The sequence below is a fragment of the Lipotes vexillifer genome, unplaced genomic scaffold, assembly GCF_000442215.2.
Source record: "Lipotes vexillifer unplaced genomic scaffold, Lipotes_vexillifer_v1.1 scaffold140, whole genome shotgun sequence".
NCBI classification, from domain to species: domain Eukaryota; kingdom Metazoa; phylum Chordata; class Mammalia; order Artiodactyla; family Lipotidae; genus Lipotes; species Lipotes vexillifer.
Window position 1 is genome coordinate 376,435 of NW_006774710.1, and position 25,871 is coordinate 402,305.

At 38.5% G+C, this 25,871-nt stretch overlaps 1 protein-coding gene across 1 annotated transcript in view; it reads right to left on the bottom strand.

Annotated features, from left to right (window-relative positions):
- APOOL (apolipoprotein O like) overlaps positions 1-25,871 on the bottom strand; it is a 110,753-nt gene that overhangs the window by 15,499 nt on the left and 69,383 nt on the right. Inside the window, exons 5-6 of the mRNA XM_007449445.1 lie at positions 24,806-24,904; positions 18,173-18,264 (exon numbers count right to left, since the gene is read on the bottom strand). Coding sequence (XP_007449507.1) covers positions 18,173-18,264; positions 24,806-24,904 — 191 coding nt within the window. The remainder of the gene's footprint in view (positions 1-18,172; positions 18,265-24,805; positions 24,905-25,871) is intronic.

The following is a 25,871-nucleotide window of genomic DNA, read 5'->3' on the forward strand; positions in this document are numbered from 1 at the left end:
AGTAAAATATATTCATTTTTCTTCTTCAATGGCTTCTGGATTGTGTTTTGCTTAAGAAAGCCTTTCCTATCTCAAGATTACACAAAAATTCCTCTTTTCTCTTCTAACATTTAATAGCATTATATTTTATCCTTAGATTTTTATTCCACCTGCAATTTATTTTTGCATGATATTTAGTAAAGGTCTAAGTATTTTTCCAAAAAACCAATTATTCCAACACATTTCTTGAAGAGTCCATCTTTTCTTTCTTTCTTTTTTTTTTTCTGATTCCCAGTTTACTATCTTTTCTTTTTAACATCTTTATTGGAGTATAATTGCTTTACAGTGGTGTGTTAGTTTCTGCTTTATAACAAAGTGAATCAGCTATACATAAACATGTTTCCATATCTCTTCCCTCTTGTATCTCCCTCCCTCCCACCCTCCTTATCCCACCCCACTGGTGGCCATAAACCACCGAGCTGATCCACCTGTGCTATGCAGCTGCTTCCCACTAGCTAGCTATTTTACGTTTCATACTGTATATATGTCCATGCCATTCTCACACTTCGTCACAGCTTACCTTTCACCCTCCCCACATCTTCAAGTCCATTCTCTAGTAAGTCTGTGTCCTTATTCCCATCTTACCCCTAGGTACTTCATCACCTATTTTTTCCCCTTAGATTCCATATATATATGTTAGCATACCGTATTTGTGTTTCTCTTTCTGACTTACTTCACTCTGTATGACAGTCTCTAGGTCCATCCACGTCACTACAAATAACCCAGTTTCGTTCCTTTTTATGGCTAATACTCCACTGTAAACATGTGCCACACCTTCTTTATCCATTACTGTTGATGGACACTTAGATTGCTTCCATGTCCTGGCTATTGTAAATAGAGCTGCAATGAATATTTTGGTACATGACTCTTTTTGAATTATGGTTTTCTCAGGGTATATGCCCAATAGTGGGACTGCTGGGTTGTATGGTAGTTCAATTTTTAGTTTTTTAAGGAACCTGCATACTGTTCTCCATAGCGCCTGTATCAATTTACACTCCCACCAACAGTGAAAGAGGGTTCCCTTTTCTCCACACCCTCTCCAGCATTTATTGTTTCTAGATTTTTTGATGATGGCCAGTGTGAAAAGACAGATCACTGTAGTTTTGAGTTGCATTTCTCTAATGGTTAATGATGTTGAGCATTCCTTCATGTGCTTGTTGGCAATCTGTATATCTTCTTTGGAGAAATGTCTATTTAGGTCTTCTGCCCATTTCTGGACTGGGTTGCTTGTTTTTTTGTTATTGAGCTGCATGAGCTGCTTGTAAATTTTGGAGATTGATCCTTGGTCAGTTGCTTCATTTGCAAATATTTTCTCCCATTCTGCGGGCTGTCTTTCGGTCTTGGTTATGGTTTCCTTTGCTATGCAAAAGCTGATAAGTTTCATTAGTTCACATTTATTTTTGTTTTTATTTCCATTTCTCTAGGAGATGGGTCAAAAAGGATCTTGCTGTGATTTATGTCATAGAGTGTTCTGCATATGTTTTCCTATAAGAGTTTGATAGTGCCTGGCCTTATATTTAGGTCTTTAACCCATTTTGAGTTTATTTTTGTGTATGGTGTTAGGGAATGTTCTAATTTCATACTTTTTTTTTTTTTTTGCGGTACTGAGGCCGCTCACTGTTGTGGCCTCTCCAGCTGTGAAGCACAGGGTCCGGAAACGCAGGCTCAGCAGCCATGACTCACGGACCCAGCAGCTCCGCGGCATGTGGGATCTTCCCGGACTCGGGCACAAACCCGTGTCCCCTGGATCGGCAGGCGCACGCTCAATCACTGTGCCACCAGGGAAGCCCTAATTTCATGCTTTTACACGTACCTGTCCAGTTTTCTCAGCACCACTTATTAAAGAGGCTCTCCTTTCTCCACTATACATTCCTGCCGCCTTTATCAAAGATAAGGTGACCATATGTGCGTGGGTTTATCTCTGGGCTTTCTATCCTGTTCCATTAATCTTTCAGTTTCTGGCCAGTACCATACTGTCTTGATTAGAGTAGCTTTGTAGTATAGTCTAAATTCTGGTAGCCTGATTCTTCCAGCTCTGTTTTTTGTTCTCAAGATTGCTTTGGCTATTCAGGGTCCTTTGTGTTTCCATACAAATTGTGAAATTTTTTGTTCTAGTCCTGTGAAAAATGCCAGTGGTAGTTTGATAGGGATTGCACTGAATCTGTAGATTGCTTTAGGTAGTAGAGTCATTTTCACAATGTTGATTCTTCCAATCCAAGAACGTGGTATATCTCTCCATCTGTTTGTATCACCTTTATTTTCTTTCATCAGTGTCTTATAATTTTCTGCATACAGATCTTTTGTCTCCGTAGGTAGGTTTATTCCCAGATATTTTACTCTTTTTGTTGCAATAGTAAATGGGAGTGTTTTCTTAATTTCACTTCCAGATTTTTCATCATTAGTGTATAGGAATGCCAGAGATTTCTGTGCATTAATTTTGTATCCTGCTACTTTACCAAATTCATTAATTAGCTCTAGTAGCTTTCTGGTAGCATCTTTAGGATTCTCAATGTATAGTATCACATCATCTTCAAACAGTGACAGCTTTACTACTTGTTTTCCATTTGGATTCCTTTATTTCTTTTGCTTCTCTGATTGCTGTGGCTAAAACTTCCAAAACTCTGTTGAATAATAGTGGTGAGGGTGGGAAACCTTGTCTTGTTCCTGATCTTAGTGGAAATGCTTTCAGTTTTTCACCATTGAGGATGATGTTGGATGTGGGTTTGCCATATATGGCCTTTATTATGTTGAGGAAAGTTCCCTCTATACCTACTTTCTTCAGGGCTTTTACCATAAATGGGTGTTAAATTTTGTCGAAAGCTGTCTCTGGATCTATTGAGATGATCATATGTTTTTTCTCCTTCATTAGTTAATATGGTGTATCACATTGATTGATTTGCGTATATTGAAGAATCCTTGCATTCCTGGGATAAACCCCACTTGATCATAGTGTATGATCCTTTTAATGTGCTGTTGGATTCTGTTTGCTAGCATTTTGTTGAGGATTTTGGCATCTGTGTTCATCAGTGATATTGGCCTGTAGTTTTCTTTCTTTGTGACATCCTTGTCTGGTTTTGGAATCAGGGTAATGGTGGCCTCGTAGAATGAGTTTGGGAGTGTTCCTCCCTCTGCTATATTTTGGAAGAGTTTGAGAAGGATAGGTGTTAACTGCTCTCTAAATGTTTGACAAAATTCGCCTTTGAAGCTTTCTGCGCCTGTGCTTTTGTTTGTTGGAAGACTTTAAATCACAGTTTCAATTTCATTGTTTGTGATTGGTCTGCTCATATTTTCTATTTCTTCCTTGTTCAGTCTCAGTACGTTGTGCATTTCTAAGAATTTGTCCATTTCTTCCAGGTTTCCATTTTACTGGCATAGAGTTGCTTGTAGTAATCTCTCATGATCCTTTCTATTTCTGCAGTGTCAGTTGTTACTTCTCCTTTTTAATTTCTAATTCTATTGATCTGACTCTTCTCCCTTTTTTTCTTGATGAGTCTGGCTAATGGTTTATCAATTCTGTTTATCTTGTAAAAGAACCAGCTTTTAGTTTTATTGATATTTGCTATCGTTTCCTTCATTTCTTTTTCATTTATTTCTGATCTGATGTTTATGATTTCTTTCCTTCTGCTAACTTTAGGTTTTGTTTGTTCTTTTTTCTCTAATTGCCTTAAGTGCAAGGTTAGGTTGTTTATTTGAGATGTTTCCTGTTTCTTAAGGTAGCATTGTGTTGCTACAAACTTCCCTCTTAGAACTGTTTTTGCTGTATCCCATAAGTTTTGGGTCATTGTGTCTCCATTGTCATTTGTTTCCAGGTACTTTTTAATTTCCTCTTTGATTTCTTCAGTGATCACTTCGTTATTAAGTAGTGTACTGTTTAGCCTCAATTCATTTGTATTTTTTACAGATCTTTTCCTATAATTGATATCTAGTCTCATAGCATTGTGGTCAGAAGAGTTACTTGATATGATTTCAATATTCTTAAATTTACCAACGCTTGATCTGTGACCCAAGATATGATCTATCCTGGAGAATGTTCCATGAGCACTTGAGAAAATTGTGTATTCTGTTTTTTTGGATGGAATGTCCTATAAATATCAATTAAGCCCATCTTGTTTAATGTATCATTTAAAGCTTGTGTTTCCTTTTTCATTTTGGATGATCTGTCCATTGGTAAAAGTGGGGTGTTAAAGTCCCCTACTATGGATGTGTTACTGTCAATTTCCCCTTTTATGGCTGTTAGTATTTGCCTTATGTATTGAGGTGCTCCTATGTGTGGTGCATAAATATTTACAATTGTTATATTTTCTTCTTGGATCGATCCTTTGATCATTATGTAGTGTCCTTTGTCTCTTGTAATAGTATTTATTTTAAAGTCTATTTTGTCTGATATGAGAATTGCTACTCCAGCTTTCTTTTGATTTCCATTTGCATGGAATATCTTTTTCCATCCCTTCACTTTCATTTTGTATGTGTCCCTGTGTCTGAATTGGGTTTCTTGTAGACAGCATATATGCAGGTCTTGTTTTTGTATCCATTCAGCCAGTCTTTGTCTTTTGGTGGGAGCATTGAATCCATTTACATTTAAGGTAATTATCGATATGTATGTTCCTACACCCATTTTCTTAATTGTTTTGGGTTTGTTATTGTAGGTCTTTTCCTTGTCTTGTGCTTCTTGCCTAGAGAAGTTCCTTTAGCATTTGTTGTAAAGCTGGTTTGATGGTGCTGAAATATCTCAGCTTTTGCTTGTCTGTAAAGGTTTTAATTTCTCCATCAAATCTGAATGAGATCTTTGTTGGTAATCTTGGTTGCAGGTTTTTCTCCTTCATCACTTTAAATATGTCCTGCCACTCCCTTGTGGCTTGCAGAGTGTCTGCTGAAAGATCAGCTGTTAACCTTGCAGAGATTCCCTTGTGTGCTATTTGTTGTTTTTTCCCTTGCTGCTTTTAATATGTTTTGTTTGTATTCAATTTTTGACAGTTTGATTAATATGTGTCTTGGTGTGTTTCTCCTTGGATTTATCCTGTATGGGACTCTCTATGCTTCCTGGACTTGATTAAATATTTCCTTTCCCATATTAGGGAAGTTTTCAACTATAATCTCTTCAAATATTTTCTCAGTCCCTTTCCTTTTCTCTTCTTTTTCTGGGACCCCTATAATTCGAATGTTGGTTCATTTAATGTTCTCCCAGAGGTCTCTGAGACTGTCCTCAGTTCTTTTCTTTTTTTTTCCTTTTTTTTTTTTTCTTGCGTTATGCGGGCCTCTCACTGTTGTGGCCTCTCCCATTTGCGGAGCACAGGCTCTGGACGCGCAGTCTCAGCGGCCATGGCTCACGGGCCCAGCCGTTCCACGGCATGTGGGATCCTCCCGAAACGGGGCACGAACCCGCGTCTCCTGCATCGGCAGGCGGACTCTCAAGCACTGCGCCACCAGGGAAGCCCTCTTTTCTTTCTTTATTCTGCTCTGCAGTAGTTATTTCCACTATTTTGCCTTCCAGGTCACTTATCCGTTCTTCTGCCGCAGTTATTCTGCTATTGATCCCTTCTAGAGTATTTTTAATTTCACTTATTGTGTTGTTCATCATTGCTTGTTTCCTCTTTAGTTCTTCTAGGTCCTTGTTAAAAGTTTCTTGTACTTTCTCTATTCTATATCAAAGATTTTGGATCATCTTTACTATAATTTTTCTGAATTCTTTTTCAGGTTGACTGCCTATTTCCCCTTCATTTGTTAGGTTTGTTGGGTTTTTACCTTGCTCCTTCATCTGCTGTGTGTTTTCTATCTTCTCATTTTACTTATCTTACTGTGTTTGGGGTCTCCTTTTCACAGGCTGCAGGTTCATAGTTCCCGTTGTTTTTGGTGTCTGTCCCCAGTGGCTAAGGTTGGTTCAGTGGGTTGTGTAGGCCTCTTGGTGGAGGGGACTAGTGCCTGTGTTCTGCTGGATGAGGCTGGATCTTGTCTTTCTGGTGGGCAGGTCCATGTCTGGTGTTGTGTTTTGGGGTCTCTGTGGCCTTACTATAATTTTAGGCAGCCTCTCCGCTAATGGATGGGGCAGTTGTTTGGCATATGGTGGGCAGCACTGTAGCTTGCTGGTCATTGAATGATGCTGGGTCTTGGTGTTGAGATGGAGATCTCTGGGAGATTTTTGCCGTTTGATATTACGTGGAGCTGGGAGGTCTCTGGTGGACAACTGTCCTGAAGTTGTCTCTCCCACCTCAGAGGCACAGCACTGACTCTTGGCTGGGACACCAAGAGCCTTTCATACACATGGCTCAGAATAAAAGGGAAATAAAATAGAAAAAAAGAAAGAGGATAAAATAAAAGTAAGATAAAATAAAATAAAGTTATTAAAATAAGAAATAATTATTAAGAAAAAAAATTTTTAAAGTAAAAAAGAAAAAAGAATGGACGGACAGAACCCTAGGACAAACGGGGAAATCAAAGATATACAGAAAAAATCTCTCATGGAAGCATACACACATACACTCACAAAAAGAGGAAAAGGGGAAAAATATATTTTGCTCCCAAAGTCCACCTCCTCAATTTGGGATGATTCATTGTCCATTCAGGTATTCCACAGATGCTGGGTACATGAGGTTGATTGTGGAGCTTTAATCCACTACTTCTGAGGCTGCTGGGAGAAATTTCCTTTTCTCTTCTTTGTTTGCATAGCTTCCGGGGTCCAGGTTTAGATTTGGCCCTGCCTTTGCATGTAGGTCACCTGACGTCTGTTCTTTGCTCAGACAGGATGGGGTTAAAGGAGCAGCTGATTTGGCGGCTCTGGCTCACTCAGGTCAGGGGGCAGGGAGGGGTACAGTGTGCAGGGCGAGCCTGTGGCGGCAGAGGCCAGTGTGTCATTGCACCAGTCTGATGTGAGCCGTGTTTTCTGCCTGGGAAGTTGTCCCTGGATCATGGGACCCTGGCAGCGGCGGGCTGCACAGGCTCCTGGGATGGGAGGTGTGGATAGTGACCTGTTCTTGCACACAGGCTGCAGCAGCAGCCTTAGCATCCCAGGCCCGTCTCTGGGGTCTGTGCCGATAGCCGCGGCTTGCGCCCATCTCTGGAGCTCCTTTAAGCAGCGCTCTTAATCCCCTCGCTTCGCACACCATGAAACAAAGAGGGAGGAAAAAGTCTCTTGCCTCTTTGGCAGTACAGACTTTTTCCAGGACTCCCTCCCGGCTAGCTGTGGCGCACTAGAGCCCTTCAGTCTGTGTTCACGCAGCCAACCCCTGTCCTCTCCCTGCGATCCGAACGAAGCCCGAGCCTCAGCTCGCAGCCCCCGCCCGCCCCAGCGGGTGAGCAGACAAGCCTCTCGGGCTGGTGAGTGCTGGTTAGCACTGATCCTCTGTGTGGGAGTCTGTCCTCTTTGCCCTCTGCACCCGTTTCTGTGCTCTTTCACGGCTCCGAAGCTTCCCCCTCTGCCACCCGCAGTCTCTGCATGTGAAGGGGCTTCCTAGTATGTGGAAACCTTTCCTCCTTCACAGCTCCCTCCCACTGGTGCTGGTTCTGTCCCTATTCTTTCGTCTCTGTTATTTCTTTTTTCTTTTGCCCTACCCAGGTACATGGGGAGTTTCTTGCCTTTTGGGAGGTCTGAGGTCTTCTGCCAGTGTTCAGTGTGTGTTCTATATGAGCAGTTCCATGTTCAGATGTATTTCTGATGTATCTGTGGGGAGTAAGGTGATCTCCATGTCTTACTCTTCCGCCATCTTCCTCTGCTTCTGTCCACCTTTTCTTTACACACTGATCTGAAATGCCACTTCTATCATACCCTCCCCCTCCCTCCACCACGTATACGAAGACATACTCTACAAATTTGTTTTTGGACATTTTCTTTTGTTCTCTTGGTATTTTTATTATGTATGCTATAGCTTAGTATTGATCCCAATACATGGTACATGGACAACAAACTCTGGTTGAATGAATGTCACATTTCCTCCAAATCCAGGAATTTTGTAAGAACTGAATTAAATATATAAATTTGAGAACATCTGCCATATTCCAATATTGAGTCCTTTCATCCAGAAAACAAGACATATCACTAAACCTACTGAATTAAAAAAAATGCTGTTCAGTAAAGTTTAACAGTTTTTGAAATATATGTTTAAAAAACATTATTTGATAAGTTTATTCCTACATATTTTATAGTTTTCAAATACAGATTTTTTGTTACTCTTTACATAAGTTAATAATGAAAATCTTGTGAGGAAAAAAATATAAAAAGTGAAGAGTAATTCCATTTTGAAGTGTATTTCCAAAATAGTGAATAACTGGAGTGTGACTTTTATTTTTCAAAGAATTTTCTGGACTATCATTTTGTAACCTTTTTTACATCATAGACAATCTTGGACAATCTCTGGAAATGTATGAGCCATTTCCTTCTGAAAAATACACATATACCTTACATTGTTTTAAGAGACTTGTCTGATTAACTAAAGTTGTTTTAAAAATGTATAACAGGAGGAGCTTCAAGATGGCAGAAAAGTAAGATGCAGAGATCACCTTCCTCTCTACAAATACATCAGAAATACATCTAAATGTGGAACGACTCCTACAGAACACCTACGGAACGCTGGCAGAAGACCTCAGACCTCCCAAAAGACAAGAAACTCCCCACGCACCTGGGTAGGGTAAAAAAGAAAAAACAGACACAAAGAATAGGGACGGGACCTGCACCAGTTGGAGGGAGCCATGAAGGAGGAAAGGTTTCCACACACTAGAAGTCCCTTCGTGGGCGGAGACTGTGGGTGGGGGAGGGGGGTAGCTTCGGAGCCATGGAGGAGAGCGCAGCAACAGGGATGCAGAGGGCAAAGTGGAGAGATTCCTGCAAAGAGGATTGGTGCTGACCAGCACTCACCAGCCAGAGAGGCTTGTCTGCTCACCCGCTGGAGTGGGCAGGTGCTGGGAGCTGAGTTTCGGGCTTCAAAGGTCGGATCCCAGGGAGAGGACTGGGGTTGGCTGCATGAACACAGCCTGAAGGGGGCTAGTGAGCCACAGCTAGCTGGGAGGGAGTCCGGAAAAAAGTCTGGAGCTGCCGAAGAGGCAAGATCCCTTTTCTTGCCACTTTGTTTTCCGGTGTGTGAGGAGAGGGTATTAAGAGCGCTGCTCAAAGGAGCTCCAGAGACGGGCACGAGCTGCAGCTATCAGCGCAGACCCGAGAGAAGGGCATGAGACGCTATATCTGCTGCTGCCACCACCAAGAAGCCTGTGTGCAAGCACAGGTCACTCTCCACACCTCTCCTCCCGGGAGGCTGTGCAGCCGCCCACTGCCAGGGTCCCGTGATTCAGGGACAACTTCCCCGGGAGAACACACAGCGAGCCTAAGGCTGGTGCAATGTTATGCTGGCCTCTGCTGCCGCAGGCTCACCAGGCATCCATACCCCTGCCTCCCCCAGGCCTGAGTGAGCCAGAGCCCCCGAATCAGCTGCTCCTTTAACCCCGTCTTGTCTGAGCGAAGAACAGATGCCCACAGGTGACCTACATGGAGGGGCAGGTCCAATTCCAAAGCTGAACCCTGGGAGCTGTGGGAACAAAGAAGAGAAAGGGAAATCTCTCCCAGCAGCCTCAGAAGCAGCGGATTAAATCTCCACAATCAACTTGATGTACCCTGCATCTGTGGAATACCTGAATAGACAATGAATCATCCCAAATTGAGGAGGTGGACTTTGGGAGCAATGATATATATATATTTTCCCTTTTTCTCTTTTTGTGAGTGTGTATGTATATGATTCTGTGGGTGATTTTGCCTGTAAAGTTTTGCTTTTATCATTTGTCCTAGGATTCTGTTTTCTTTTTCTTTTTTACTTTGAAAAATTTGTTTTTGTTAATTAGTTTTTACTTTTAATTTTAATAACTTTATTTTACTTTATCTTAATTTATCTTCTTCTTTCTCTCTTTCTTTCTATTTTTTCTTCCTTTTATTCTGAGCCGTATGTAGGACAGGCTCTTGGTGCTCCAACCAGGCGTCAGGGCTGTGCCACTGAGGTGGGAGAGCCAAGCGCAGGACACTGGTCCACAAGACACCTCCCAGCTCTACGTAATATCAAATAGCGAAAATCTCCCAGAGACCTCCATATCAATGGCAAGACCCAGCTCCACTCAACAACCAGCAAGCTACAGTGCAGGATACCCTATGCCAAACGACTAGCAAGACAGGAACATAAACCCATCCATTAGCAGAGAGGCTGCCTAAAATCATAAAAAAAGCCACAGACAACCCAAAACACACGACCAGATGTGGACCTGCACACCAGAAAGACATGATCCAGCCTCATCAACCAGAACACAATTACTAGTCCCCTCCACCAGGAAACCTACACAACCCACTGAACCAAACTTACCCACTGGGGACAGACACCAAAAACAACAGGAAGTACGAACTTGCAGCCTGCAAAAAGGAGACCACAAACATAGAATGTTAATCAAAATGAGAAGACAGAGAAACACACAGCAGATGAAGGAGCAAGACAAAAACCCACCAGAGCAAACAAATGAAGAGGAAATAGGCAGTCTACCTGAAAAAGAATTCAGAATAATGTTAGTAAAGATGATCCAAAACCTTGGATATAGAATAGAGAAAATATAAGAAAAGTTTAACAAGGACCTACAAGAACTAAAGAGCAAACAGTGATGAACAACACAATAAATGAAATTAAAAATTCTCTAGAAGGGATCAATAGTAGAATAACTGAGGTGGAAGAATGGATAAGTGACCTGGAAGATAAAATAGTGGAAATAACTACTGTAGAGCAGAATAAAGAAAAAAGAATGAAAACAACTGAAGACAGTCTCAGAGACCTCTAGGAAAACATTAAACGCACAAACATTTGAATTATAGGGGTCTCAGAAGAAGAAGAAAAAAAGAAAGGGACTGAGAAAATACCTAAAGAGATTTTAGATGAAAACTTCCCTAATATGGGAAAGGAAATAGTTAATCAAGTCCAGGAAGCACAGAGAGTCCCATACAGGATAAACCCAAGTAGAAACACACGAAGACACATATTACTCAAACTATCAAAAATTAAATACAAAGAACAAATATTAAAAGCAGCAAGGTATGAACAAAAAATAACAGATAAGAGTATCCCCATAAGGTTAACAGCTGATCTTTCAGCAGAAACTCTGCAACCCAGAAGGGAGTGGCAGGATATATTTAAAGTGATGAAGGAGAAAAACCTACAAACAAGATTACTCTACCCAGCAAGGATCTCATTCAGATTTGATGGAGAAATTAAAAGCTGTAAAGATAGGCAAAAGCTAAGAGAATTCACCACCAAACCAGCTTTACAACAAATGCTAAAGGAACTTCTCTAGGCAGGAAACACAATACAAGGAAAAGACCTACAATAATAAAGCCTAAACAATTAAGAAAATGGTAATAGTAACATGCATATCAATAATTACGTTAAATGTAAATTGATTAAATGCTCCAACCAAAAGACACAGACTGGCTGAATGGATACAAAAACAAGACCCATATATATGCTGTCTACAAGAGACCCATTTCAGACCTAGGGAAACATACAGATTGAAAGTGAGGGGATGGAAAAAGATATTCCATGCAAATGGAAATCAAAAGAAAGCTGGAGCAGCAATTCTCACAGACACATTAAAACAAAGACTATTACAAGAGACAATGATGGACACTACATAATGATCAAGGGATCAATCCAAGAAGAAGATGTAACAATTGTAAATACTTATGCACCCAAGACAGGAGCACCTCAATACATAAGGCAAATACTAACAGCCATAAAAGGGGAAATCGACAGTAACACAGTCATAGTAAGTGACTTTAATACCCACTTTCACCAATGGACAGATCATCCAAAATGAAATTAAAAAGGAAACACAAGCTTTAATGATACATTAAACATGATGGACTTAATTTATACTTATAGGACATTCCATCCAAAAGCAACAGAATACACATTCTTCTCAAGTGCTCATGGAACACTCTCCAGGATAGATCATATATTTGGTCACAAATCAAGTCTTGGTAAATTTAAGAAATTTGAAATCGTATCAAGTATCTTTTCTGACCACAATGCTATGAGAATACACATCAATTACAGGAAAAAATCTGTAAAAAATACAAACACATGGAGGCTAAACAACACACTACTTAATAACGAAGAGATCAATGAAGAAATCAAAGAGGAAATCAAAAAATACCTAGAAACAAATGACAATGAAAACACAATGACCCAAAACCTATGGTATGCAGCAAAAGCAGTTCTAAGAGGGAAGTTTATAGCTATACAAGCCCGCCTTAAAAAACAAGAAATATCTCAAATAAACAGCCTAAATTTACACCTAAAGGAATTAGAGAAAGAACAGAAAAAAACCAAAGTTAGCAGAAGGAAAGAAATCATAAATACAGACCAGAAATAAATGAAAAAGAAATGAAGGAAATTATAGCAAATATCAATAAAACTAAAAGCTGGTTCTTTGAGAAGATAAACAAAATTGACAAACCATTAGCAGTCTCATCAAGAAAAAAAGGGAGAAGACTCACATCAATTGAATTAGAAGTGAAAAGGGAGAAGTAACAACTGACACTGCAGAAATACAAAGGATCATGAGAGACTACTACAAGCAACTGTATGCCAATAAAATGGACAATCTGCAAGAAATGGACAAATTCTTAGAAATGCAAAACCTTCTGAGAATGAACCAGGAAGAAATAGAAAATATGAACAGACCAATCACAAGCACTGAAATTGAAACTGTGATTAAAAATCTTCCAACAAACAAAAGCCCAGGACCAGATAGCTTCACAGGCGAATTCTATGAAACATTTAGAGGAGAGCTAACACCCATCCTTCTCAAACTCTTCCAAAATATAGCAGAGGGAGGAACACTCCCAAACTCTTTCTACGAGGCCAACCTACGAGGTTCTGGTACCAAAACCAGACAAAGATGTCACAAAGAAAGAAAACTGCAGGCCAATATCACAGGTGAACATAGATGCAAACATCCTCAACAAAATACTAGTAAACAGAATCCAACAGCACATTGAAAGGATCATACACCATGATCAAGAGGGGTTTATCCAAGGAATGCAAGGATTCATCAGTATACGCAAATCAATGTGATACACAATATTAATAAATTGAAGGAGAAAAACCATAGGATCATTTCAATAGGTGCAGAAAAGGTTTCGACAGAATTCAACACCCATTTATGATAAAAAAACCCTCCAGAAAGTAGGCATAGAGGAACCTTTCCTCAACATAATGAAGGTCATATAGGACAAACCCACAGCCAACATTGTCCTCAATGGTGAAAATCTGAAACCATTTCCAGTAAGATCAGGAAAAGACAAGGTTGCCCACTCTCACCACTCTTATTCAACATAGTTTTGGAAGTTTTAGCCACAGCAATCAGAGAAGAAAAGGAAATAAAAGGAATCCAAATTGGAAAAGAAGAAGTAAAGCTGTCACTGTTTGCAGATGACACGATAGTATACATAGAGAATCCTAAAGATGCTACCAGAAAACTACTAGAGCTAATCAATGAATTCGGTAAAGTAGCAGGATACAAAATTAATGCATAGGAATCTCTTGCATTCCTATACACTAATGATGAAAAATCTGAAAGTGAAACTAAGAAAACACTCCCATTTACCATGGCAACAAAAGGAATAAAATATCTAGGAATAAACCTACCTAAGGAGACAAAAGACCTGTATGCAGAAAATTATAAGACTCTGATGAAAGAAGTTAAAGATGATATAAATAGATGGAGAGATATGCTATGTTGTTGGATTGGATGAATCAATGTTGTGAAAATGACTATTCTACAGAAAGCAATCTACAGATTCAATGCAATGCCTATCAAATAGTCACTGGCATTTTTCACAGAACGAGAACAAAAAATTTCACAATTTGTCTGGAAACACAAAAGCCCCCGAATAGCCAAAGCAATCTTGAGAAAGAAAAATGGAGCTGGAGGAATCTGGCTCCCTGACTTCAGACTGTACTACAAAGCTACAGTCATCAAGACAGTATGGTCCTGGCACAAAAACAGAAAGATAGATCAATGGAACAGGATAGAAAGCTCAGAGATAAACGCACACACATATGGTCACCTTATCTTTGGTAAAGGAGGCAAGAATATACAGTGGAGAAAAGACAGCCTCTTCAATAAGTTGTGCTGGGAAAACTGGACAGCTACATGTAAAAGAATGGAATTAGAATACTCCCTAACACCATACAGAAAAATAAACTCAAAATGGATTAAAGACCTATCTGTAAGGCCAAGTACCATCAAACTCTTAGAGGAAAACGTACACAGAACACTCTATGACATAAATCTCAGGAAGATCCTTTTTGACCTACCTCCTAGAGAAATGGAAATAAAACCAAAAATAAACAAATGGGACCTAATGAAACTTAAAAGCTTTTGCACAGCAAAGGAATCCATAAACAAGACAAAAAGAAAACCCTCAGAATGGGAGAAAATATTTGCAAATGAAGCAACTGACAAAGGATTAATCTCCAAAACATACAAGCAACTCATGCAGCTCAACAGGAAGAAAACAAACAACCCAATCCAAAAATGGGCAGGAGACCTAAATAGAGATTTTTTCAAAGAAGATATACAGATTGCCAACAAACACATGAAAGAATGCTCAACATCATTAATCATTAGATAAATGCAAATCAAAGCTACAATAAGATATCATCTCACACCCGTCAGAATGGCCATCATCAAAAAATCTAGAAACAATAAATGCTGGAGAGGGTGTGGAGAAAAGGGAACCCTCTTGCACTGTTGGTGGGAATGTAAATTGATACAGGCACTGTGGAGAACAGTATGGAGGTTCCTTGAAAAACTAAAATTAGAACTACCATACGACCCAGCAATCCCACTACTGGGCGTATATCCTGAGAAAACCATAATTCAAAAAGAGTCATGTACCAAAATGTTCATTGCAGCTCTATTTACAATAGCCAGGACAAGGACAACCTAAGTGTCCATCAACAGATGAATCGATAAAGAAGATTTGGCACATATATACCATGGAATATTACTCAGCCATAAAAAGGAATGAAACTGAGTTATTTGTTGTGAGGTGGATAGACATAGAGACTGCCATACAGAGTGAAGTAAGTCAAGAAGAGAAAAACAAATAGCGTGTGCTAACACATATATATGGAATCTAAAAAAGGAAAGGAAAAAAAAGTTCAGAAGAACCTAGGGGCAAGATCGGAAAGAGATGCAGACCTACTTGAGAATGGACTTGAGGATATGGGGAGGGGGATGGTAAGCTCGGACAAAGTGAGAGATTGGCATGGACATATATACACTACCAAACGTAAAATAGATAGGTAGAGGGAGGCAGCCACATGGCACAGGGTGATCAGCTCGTTGCTTTGTGACCACCTGGAGGGATGGGATGGGGAGGGTGGGAGGGAGGGAGATGCAAGAGGGTAGAAATATGGGGACATGTGTGTATGTGTAACTGATTGACTTTGTTGTAGAGCAGAATCTGACACACCATTGTAAAGTAGGTATACTCTAATAAAGATGTTAAAAAAAGTTATAATAAATGATGGCCATAGAATGCTGAACATTCATCATTAGTAGGTACTCTACAATATACGCAACTACTGTCTTTCACAAGTGATTTGTATGCTTATCAAGAATAAGTTGTATTTGTTTCCAGATCTCTAATCAGCTTTACTATAATTAAACAGTTTAAATGTAACATAACAGGATGAATTATAAGTGTAAAGATAATTGTTCTGTTTCCAAAAATTAAGTATTTTGTAAAGACTCAAAAGTGAATTACTAAAAAAGAAACCTACTGTCAAATTAGAGGTGCTCAAGATAACTGTAAAAGGCTAGGAGAAATAAAAAAAAAATTAAACAGGATTCTGCACTCATATTATTTAAAAAATGTTTTTAAGTGTTGATTTGAGGTTTGGGACTTCCCTGGCAGTTCAGTGGTTAAGACTCCTTGCTTCCACTGCAGGCGGTGCAAGTTAGATCCCTGGTCAGTGCAACTAAATCCCGCGAGCTGCGTGGGTGTGGCCCCCGCAGCCAAAAAAAGGCGTTCATTAGATTTTAAAGAAACCTCTAAACTGCAAACATTAGAAGACATATTACAGATATGGATAATTATAAGAAAGATGTTATGGACCTTTAACTAGGAGACTCATACTCATAGAAAAGTCCTACTTCAAAAGACAGAAAAATGAACACACATCATGTTTTAAATTGAAATAAAATATTTAAGATACATATTTATGATTTTTAAAAAACTTCTTACTTTAACATTTTCAATTAATTGTTAACTACTGGTCCTGATAATATCAAATTAGAAGGCTCCTACTGTATACCTACAAGTTTTCATATAGTTTTGGGCAGGGGAGTCACAGATTCTCTTAAGTCTATCATGGATCTCAGGATAAGAACCCATGTTTTCTCTCTCTCTCTCTCTCTCTCTCTCTCTCTATATATATATATATATATATATATATATATATATATATTAGAATTCACCAAATATTACATGTGATGCTGTTATATGACAGTCAAAGAAAAGCAAAGGTCTCAACTCTAGGAATTTAAGTAACAATCATTATTTAACTACAGAAGAACTTTTAGGAACTCACATTATATCTTTTACCATAGAAATTTTTATTTGGAGTCCCGTAATTCTTTTGTTTTTATTTTCCTTCTGTTAAAGTAAAATTAAACTTCATACTTTAGTTTTAAAATTAAAAATAAGATGCACACTATACTATGATCCTGTTCTTACGAAACTGTATCTATTCATCCATCTATCTTTCTATGTCTATGTATGCATGAAGAAATGTCTAGAATAGCATTCTATCAAATTTTAACACATATTTTTCTGGGTGGAAAAATTTCAGGTGGTTAGTTGGTTGTTTTCTTATACTGTTTTGTAATGCTTCAATTATTTAAGAATAAGTAGGTACCAATTTTATTGAAAACAAACCCCACAAAGTCATTATTCTAAACAAACAAAAACAATCAGTGGCAGCATCATGCACTGGTAAGAGAAATGGACAGGGAAGCAAGATGTCTGAAGCTGAATAGAACCCTGGACAAATCAGTCACTGAAACTTCTCCGGGCCACAGTTTCCAAATTGGCAAATGAGAAAATGAGGAAGTTGAACCTAATGAGCTCAAAGGTTTCTTTTAGTAATAACATTATACGAACTTAAGTGGCTAATTCCTATGTAAATTCTTAGAAAATATTAAAAAAAATAAGTTTATCATTTTATCCATCAATTACCTCAAGTTTAACTAGATTTAATGAATAATGCTCTCTTCCTTTGCTGTAAGCTTTTATAGCTTGATCATATTAGAAACTACATAGGGCACTATATCCTTGACATTCTCAAAATACTAAATAGGCAGCTTTATCTACATCAATAATTAAAGAGATGAAGTAATGAGAATACAAGTACAGAAAGTCCTGGTAACACCAAACAATACTTCAAATGTGAGGGGGAAATGTTAAATGTTGGTAATTAAAGGAAGAAGGAATGGAAGAAAAAAACTATATCCTAAAGCTCTCCTTCTCAATCCAAATATGTATTAAAAAATAAAATAACAATACTAACACAAACTCTTGAAATCATTAGGAGAATCTTTGGATTTGTAGGGTAAACTCACAAGAAAACGACAAAACAACTATAATATGGATTTCAAAATTGAGTGTGCATATGTGTGTGTATTTTTTTTAATCCTCAGAAGCCTCTGTTTTCTATCAGTTGGTTATTTCTTGCATTATGTTAATCTGCTGAACTGACAACTGCCAGCAGGTATAATTTTCTGTTAATTAAAAACTGAATTTTACACAGCTCAACAATGGAGCAGTATCTCTCCTCATAAATTCTAATTCATTGTCTCTGAACTTAATCCTCAAATCAGCATTTACTTCCTTGAATTATATTTAAACAAATTCATCCAATTTATTTGTGATAATCATGTAATCAACCATGGCATTTACCACGCTGAGATGCTAATGTGATTTTGCCAACATAAGAGAATACCAACTATATTTCTCTGAACATTATGTTTCAGGTGCTGTATGACATTTAAACATTGTCACACTGAGTTTAAACAAGTACTGAAATGAAGCTATTTCTTAAAAAGAACTTACCTTTGCAATTATTACTGATTGAACAGGGTAGCAAACAGTTGCTCCTAAAGTGGCCAGTCCCAGTGGATAAGCAATTCTCTTAAACCTAGAACCTATGACATTCAAACAAACTATTAAACTCCAAACAGATGCTACCAGAGACTTGATGCTTTTATAACTTTCATGCTTTCTTTGTTCCCCTTTAAGCCATCACCCTATGTTAAATTTTCTTTAGGTAATAATACCAATCAAGATGATAGGTAAAATGTCTTTAAGTATTACAGTTCAATTAATACCCCTTAGTTGTCATGTCTAATTTAAGAAAAGTATTCTCAATCTAACATTGATAATTACCTACACAAAGGGGGTTGATGATTTTCTTCTTTTAAAAAACTAGGTATTGGGCTTCCCTGGTGGCGCAGTGGTTGAGAATCTGCCTGCCAATGCAGACGACACAGGTTCGAGCCCTGGTCTGGGAAAATCCCACATGCCATGGAGCAACTGGGCCCGTGAGCCACAATTACTGAGCCTGCGCGTCTGGAGCCTGTGCTCCGCAACAACAGAGGCCGCGATAGTGAGAGGCCTGCGCACCGCGATGAAGAGTGACCCCCACTTGCCACAACTAGAGAAAGCCCATGCACAGAAATGAAGACCCAACACAGCCATAAATAAATAAATAAATACATTGTGTATTATTTAAAAAAAAAAAAAAAACTAGGTATTTTTTCATGTCCTAAGAAACCCAGAGTTGTAACCACATTTTTTTCAAGTATCTAATAAAGCATGACAATATAGAGAATTAATCAACGACCATTTTTGTGACACCATGTTAAACTGAAATGGACTCTTCAGAGATCCTTTTTTTTTTTTAGTGGTACGCAGGCCTCTCACTGTTGTGGCCCCTCCCGTTGCGGAGCACAGACTCCAGACGCGCAGGCTCAGTGGCCATGGCTCACGGGCCCAGCCGCTCCGTGGCATGTGGGATCCTCCCAGACTGGGGCACAAACCCGTGTCCCCTGCAACGGCAGGCGGACCCTCAACCACTGCGCCACCAGGGAGGCCCCAGAGATCCTTTTTTGATTAAGTCCTTAGATAGCTAAAGGATCTAACTAACTAGTCAGCTAAGGATTTTAAAAGGGACATAATTCCTTCGTGTCACTGATTTTGAATAGTAAAGTAATAATTTAATAGAGAAGAAGAAATATCATATGATGTTGCTTATATGCAGAATCTTAAAAAAAGTGTGACAAATGAGCTTATTGACAAAACAGAAACAGACTCACAGACTTGGAGAACAAACTTATGGTTACTGGGGGGGATGGGTAGCGGGGAGAGATAGGGAGTTTGGGATTGACTTGTACACATCACTACTATATTTAAAATGGATAACCAACAAGGACTTACTGTATAGCAGAAGGAACTCTGCTCAATATTCTGTAACAACCTAATTGAGAAAAGAAATTGAAAAAGAATAGATACATGTATATGTAAAACTGAATCACTTTGTTGTACACCTGAAACTAACACAACATTGTTAATCAACTGTACTCCAATATAAAATAAAAAGTTAAAAAAATTGCAAGTAACTTGCAATAATTCATTCATTTCCAAAAGTGCCTTAACTAAGCATCTGAGTCATTTTCAAACTTTCTTTTTAAATAGCAAAATCCTTTAAAAAAGTCTTTCAAATAGAATCTCACCTGGAACTTCATATATAAAACCTATAGACTTGAAGCTACTCTGGTTAGCCTGAGGGAGTGAAGCTCATTATCAAGCCCTACCTACACCGCTTTTTCCTTATCCCTATACAACCCCTAAACACTTCCATGGAACCCTAGGTTCTATTGAATAGTGTGAAACCCACCACTCTAAGCCATAGCTTACTTCCAACAGACTGTTGGTTGAAATGAAAACAATATGTATTTTAAATGCTTGTCTGGGTACCCTGGACTGTAAATGTGATCTGGACAATTAGATGATGGGGTTTCTAATTAGGGTAAGTACTTTTATTTTCTGGAACAGCTCTTACAACGCTTAATTTAAAAATGAGACACCCTATCTGGTATATCAGTAAACGCTATGATGAAAAATACCTGGCAATGTTTGCAGGCAACTTTACAGTTTAGGGTAGGTAAAACCAAGATGTATTTCTCTGTCCGGTTTACCTATTAGTAAGGAGGCCTTCTACAGTCATGTCTACAACAGACAGAGCATTGAGGGAGGCTGCTTCAACCTTTACTGTAGCTTTCCTTTAGATATTGACAGGTTTTTGTGATACTGGGAAAGAGGGTCTAGCTATATTAAAATATGTCTTGCTCACTATTATTCTAGCATCTGTAGTTTGGTTGTTGATTTTACTGACCTAGCATCCTTTAATGTAGGTTTCCTTGACTCAGCCAAATTCCCCTAATTGTGCTGCTCCTAAACTTGGAAGGTGGCAGTTTTTCCTTGGTGTGTCATCTTACTTTATTTTTTATTTACTTTTTTTGTAGTTGTTATACTTTTTTGAACCCTTTTAACACATTTTTGACCAGAGATGTATTATGGCCACAGGTGTCAGTTTCTGCAAAAATCCCCCAGTCAATAATGTGTTAAAATTGAAGTACAGTTAATTTACAATGCTGTGTTAGTTTCAGGTGTACAGCAAAGTGATTCAGTTATATATATTCTCTTTCAGATTCTTTTCCATTATAGGTTATTCCAAGATATTGAATATAGTTATCTGTGTTATATAGTAGGTCCTTATTGTTTATTTTACATATAGTAGTATGTATCTGTTAATCCCAAACTCCTAATTTACCTCCCTACACCCCCACCTCCGCTATCCCCTTTGGTAACCGTAAGTTTGTTTTCTATGTCTGTAAGTCTATTTCTGTTTTGTAAATAAGTTCATTTACATAATTTTTTTAGATTCCACATATAAGTGATATCACATGGTATTTGTCTTTCTCCGTCTGACTTACTTCACTTAGTATGATAATCTCTAGGTCCATCCATGTTGCTGCAAATGGCATTATTTCATTCTTTTTTATGGCTGAGTAATATTCCATTGCATACATACATATACACACACACACACACACACACACAATGGAATATTTCTCACACACACCACATCTTTGTTATTATTTTCAATATTAAAAAGACATACATTCATCTTCTCTTTACTTGATATGGAAGGCCAGTTTACAAGAAAATAAATTTCACTTGGGTTCAATAGCCCTACTCCCATAAGTAGAAAGGGACTCTAGACACAGACACTAACTAGCTATGTAATATGAAATCACTGAATGATTTCCTTTCTCTGGACCTCTAGCTGTAGCATTATAGGGTTAGACTAAACCAACATCTTTCATACATTTTTGACCATGACTCATACTAAAGAACAAATTTTACATTATGACCTCTCTTTCTCTCTTTCACACACACACACATACACACTCCACTGAAACAGAAGTTTCACAATATTTATCCATACTGAGTACAAAACACTCTGATATTTGCTATTGTCCTCTATTTTATTTTTTAATAAAATGCTTCCTGAGAGTCACCATATTTATTTCACTACCTACTTATAAAGTGAGCTCTGTAATTTGAAAAATACTGGGTTAGATTATTCTAGCTCTGACACTTGGAGTCATTGTGAATGACCTAAGGAACATTTTCTCTTACAAGTGGATTTTGAGTTTCTCACTGAGAAATGAGTAATATGCTTTGGCCGGTTTCATTCAAAATTTAATTCTTTCTCTTATTGTTACATGTGGTGATCCTGATTTTCAATGTCTTTCCTAATGAATAATTTATAACATGTATTCAATTAGAAGTTGCATATAGTGTTAGAATAAAAAATATGATACAAGCTATGATTAATACTAGCTATAGGGAAGATCTATTGGGATAAGATATATGGGCTAGAGTTAGAATGCTGGAATGTTCTTATAATTCAGAGGTTTTGTATCTGATTAGGTGTACTTGGGTTAAGGCTACTTTAAGGACTAAAGCTGAGCAAACCAACCATAACATATCTGATGTCAGATTCCAGGTTGGTTCAGAGATGTGACTTGCAACAACATGTAATTTAATTTGGGGACAATGACTGGCACTGGGGACAGAGGATGAATGGAAGGTGCCCCAGATGGCTACCGACCAGAGAACTGCACCAGCTTAGTAAGGGCTTAGGTGAGGAGGGGAGGCAGTAATCCTACTGAGAGAGATTTCTATACCCAGAGATGGAAGATGGGCAAATACAAAATTCACCATGTGCTTATGAAAGAGTTATTTAGTGATGTGCAGAAAAGAGTTAACATATGCCCAAGACTGCCACTGTTAGAAAGGCATGCTTACAGGACTGGCCATTGGCTGGCATCTGGGAACCTGACTGGTAAGCAGTTCACTACACTAATAGAAAATGTTCCCTGAATCAGAAGAGTGGTACAGTAAGTCCCCTACATACAAACGAGTTCCATTCCGAGAGCGTGTTCATAAATCCAATTTGTTTGTAAGTCCAACAGTTAGTCCTAGGTACCCAACTAACACAATCAGCTATACAGTACTGTACTGTAATAGGTTTAAAATACTTTTCACACAAATAATACATAAAAAAACAAACACAAAAAATAAAGAAAACATTTTTAATCTTACAGTACAGTACCTCGAGAAGTACAGCAATACAGTACAACAGCTGGCATACAGGGGCTGGCATCAAGTGAACAAGCAAGAAGAGTCACTGACTGGAGGAGGGAGAGGAAATGGGGGATGTAGAGCTGAAGGATCATCAGCAACAGGAGATAGAGGGCAAGCTGCAATTTCACTCATGCCTGACGTTGATGGCATAGGTTCTGGCTCCTTGTTGGATTCATTTCTATCTACCCTCTAAAAGAAACGATCCAGTGATGCCTGGGTAGTAGCTCTTTTTTCTTGTCACAGATGACACTGTAGCACTGGATTACATTCTGAACGGCTGCTGCAAACTTTGTGTACCATTCTACATTAAGGTCCTGTGCCTCAAAAACTAAGAAAATCCCCTTGCCATTTCCCACGTTGTGAATCTCTTCAGTTCTTCAGTTACTTCTTCCTCTTGTCTCTCTTCATCCTTTCTCTGGGCCTCCTATTCCATCAGGTCTTCATTACTAAGCTCCTCGTGTTGCACAGAAAGCAGTTCAGTGAAGTCGTCCTCTTGCAGATCTAGCTCCAGCTTCTCGCTGAAGGTCACTAAGTTGTTGAAGACCTCTTTGGACTCCTCATCCACCTTTTCAAATCCACGAAAATTGTGAACAAACTGTGGGCAAAGGTTCTTCCAAACCCTATTCATGGTGATGGCCGTAACCTCACGCCAAGCAAAGTCAATGTTTTTTATGGTCTTGTAGATATTATAGTTCTTCCAAAACTGTCGCAAGGTTGTTCCTGATTCGTCACTTGCCTTTACTTCCTGACGAAAAGTGTGACGTAAATAATATTTCTTGAAAGTCGCTATAACTCCCTGGTCCATAGGTTGGATGAGCGATGTAGTATTCGGTGGTAGATGCACTACTTTGACATTGGGATGCAAGTCGTCCATGAATGGGGGGTGGCCTGGAGCATTGTCGAGCAGCAAAAGAATGTTGAGTGGGACATCCTTCTCCAAGCAATATTTCCCTACCTCCAGAATAAAGTGGTGGAAAAAGCAGTCCTGAAAAATGGCCTCTGTAACCCAGGCTTTGGGGTTACTCTTCCACACAACAGGAAGAGAGAGCCCTTGGCTGTTTTAAATGACTCTTGGGTTCTCTGCATGATAAACTAAGAGAGGCTTCAGCTTCATCTTGCTGGAAGCACTGCCACCAAACAACAGAGTTAGCCTATCCTTTGCTGCTTTATAGCCTGGCATCAACTTTTCTTCCTTGCTGATATAACTTCGGTCTGGCATCCTCTTCCAGTACAGTCCTGTCTCATCCACATTAAAAACCTGCTCGGGTAAATACACGCCTTCATCAATAATTTCCTGAAGCATTTTAGGAAATTCCCAGGCAGCTACCATATCTGCACTCACGGTCTCGCCACTTACTTTTACGTTGTAAATGTTGGCTCTAGCCTTGAACCGATGAAGCCAGCCATGCCTGGCATTAAAAGATGGGCCCTCTGATTCTTTGCTGTGTTTCTTCTTCAAGTCTTTATAAAGGCTTTTACCTTCCCCTTGAACCAGCATTAAGCTAAGTGGGTCTTAACACTGATGCTGATCCTGCATCCACACACTGAGAAGTTTCACCATGTCCTCTATCACTTTTCCACGCTTCTTTGATATTATTGTCCACATCACTGGCACAGTAGACTTCACATGTTCCACGATCTTGTTCTTGTTCTTTAGAATCTTGCCGATGGTTGAATGATTCATGTTATAAGAACGAGTGACGTCTACCATCTTTTCGCCTCGCTCCACTCTCTCAATTATTTTCACTTTTGTTTCCATCGTTATCACTTGGTGCTTCTTAGCAACGCCAGACACGTGAACTAACTTACATGATTGGACATGCGAATGCCTGTTCTCATCTCTGAAAGTTTGCAACTTGAAGTTTCATATGTAGGGGACTTACTGTACACTGTGCTTAAACTGTTTATACAAATAAATTCAGAAATTAATATAATGGCATTAAAAGAAAGATTATATATTTTTAACCCTACCTTTTCTCGCTGAAATGAAGCCTGCCAATCCTGAAACTGTAATCACTCCAATTTTCGGAAGAAAATCTCGAGGTGGATTCTTCAAATAGACATATGCATCTCAAGAAATAATTTAAAAATAATATAAATAACTTACTATAATTGACATTCTATATAGGTATGATGAAGAAAAGTTAGAGATTTGCTAAGATAATAGCAGATGGTTTAAACATTCTTCAAAAGAACTACACAAAATAATGATTTGAGCAGCAACTTAAAAAGCCAGTTGTTAATAGTTACTTGTTACAAAATAAAATCTTCCTTCCACAGCTGATTTAATGGTATTTGTTCCCTTAACACAGGCGATTATTACACTTTAATGAAATATAATGCTAGAGTGCACACTAGCATTATATGAAGATGGATTACTATAAAGCAAATTCTTCATTGTGTATGTATTATATTCTTATAATGGAAATGCTTCTGGCCTTATCTGTTCAAACATTGGTAGGATCTAGTAAGAACTGAAATAGATACTTTAGCAGGAAACTTTGAATAACCGTCTAAGGAAACATGCAGCTATCACTCTGTTTGCCACTACTCCCCAGTAAACTCAGAGAAGCCATTGCTCTTGGTTAAAACCAATAAGCAGAAGGAGAAGTGAGTCTAGACAAAAAATAGACGGAAAGGGGGCAGAGGTCCAAATTTCTTGGCTTTTTATATATTTAAATGGTTTCTGGTTCCATGCAATCCAAAAAACACACTCTTTCTTCATAATTATTTATTTAATTATTAATTATTTATTTAATGGAATTTAATCATATTCCTCAAGGTTGATGAGGAATATAATTTGGAATTAATTGGAATTAATTCCTACACACATTAAATAATGATAATACATACACAGAGGCATTTCAACATCACAGAGGCATTTAAAATTTTAGGTGTTCTTTCTGTCCCCCAATACACATTTATTTTGACAACTGGCTTAGTCTAAAAAATGTAAGGGAGCTATACCTGCTGCCAAACAACATTATCAAACTAACGAGTCAAATACAATTGTTTTCCAACACTAGCTCAAATATTC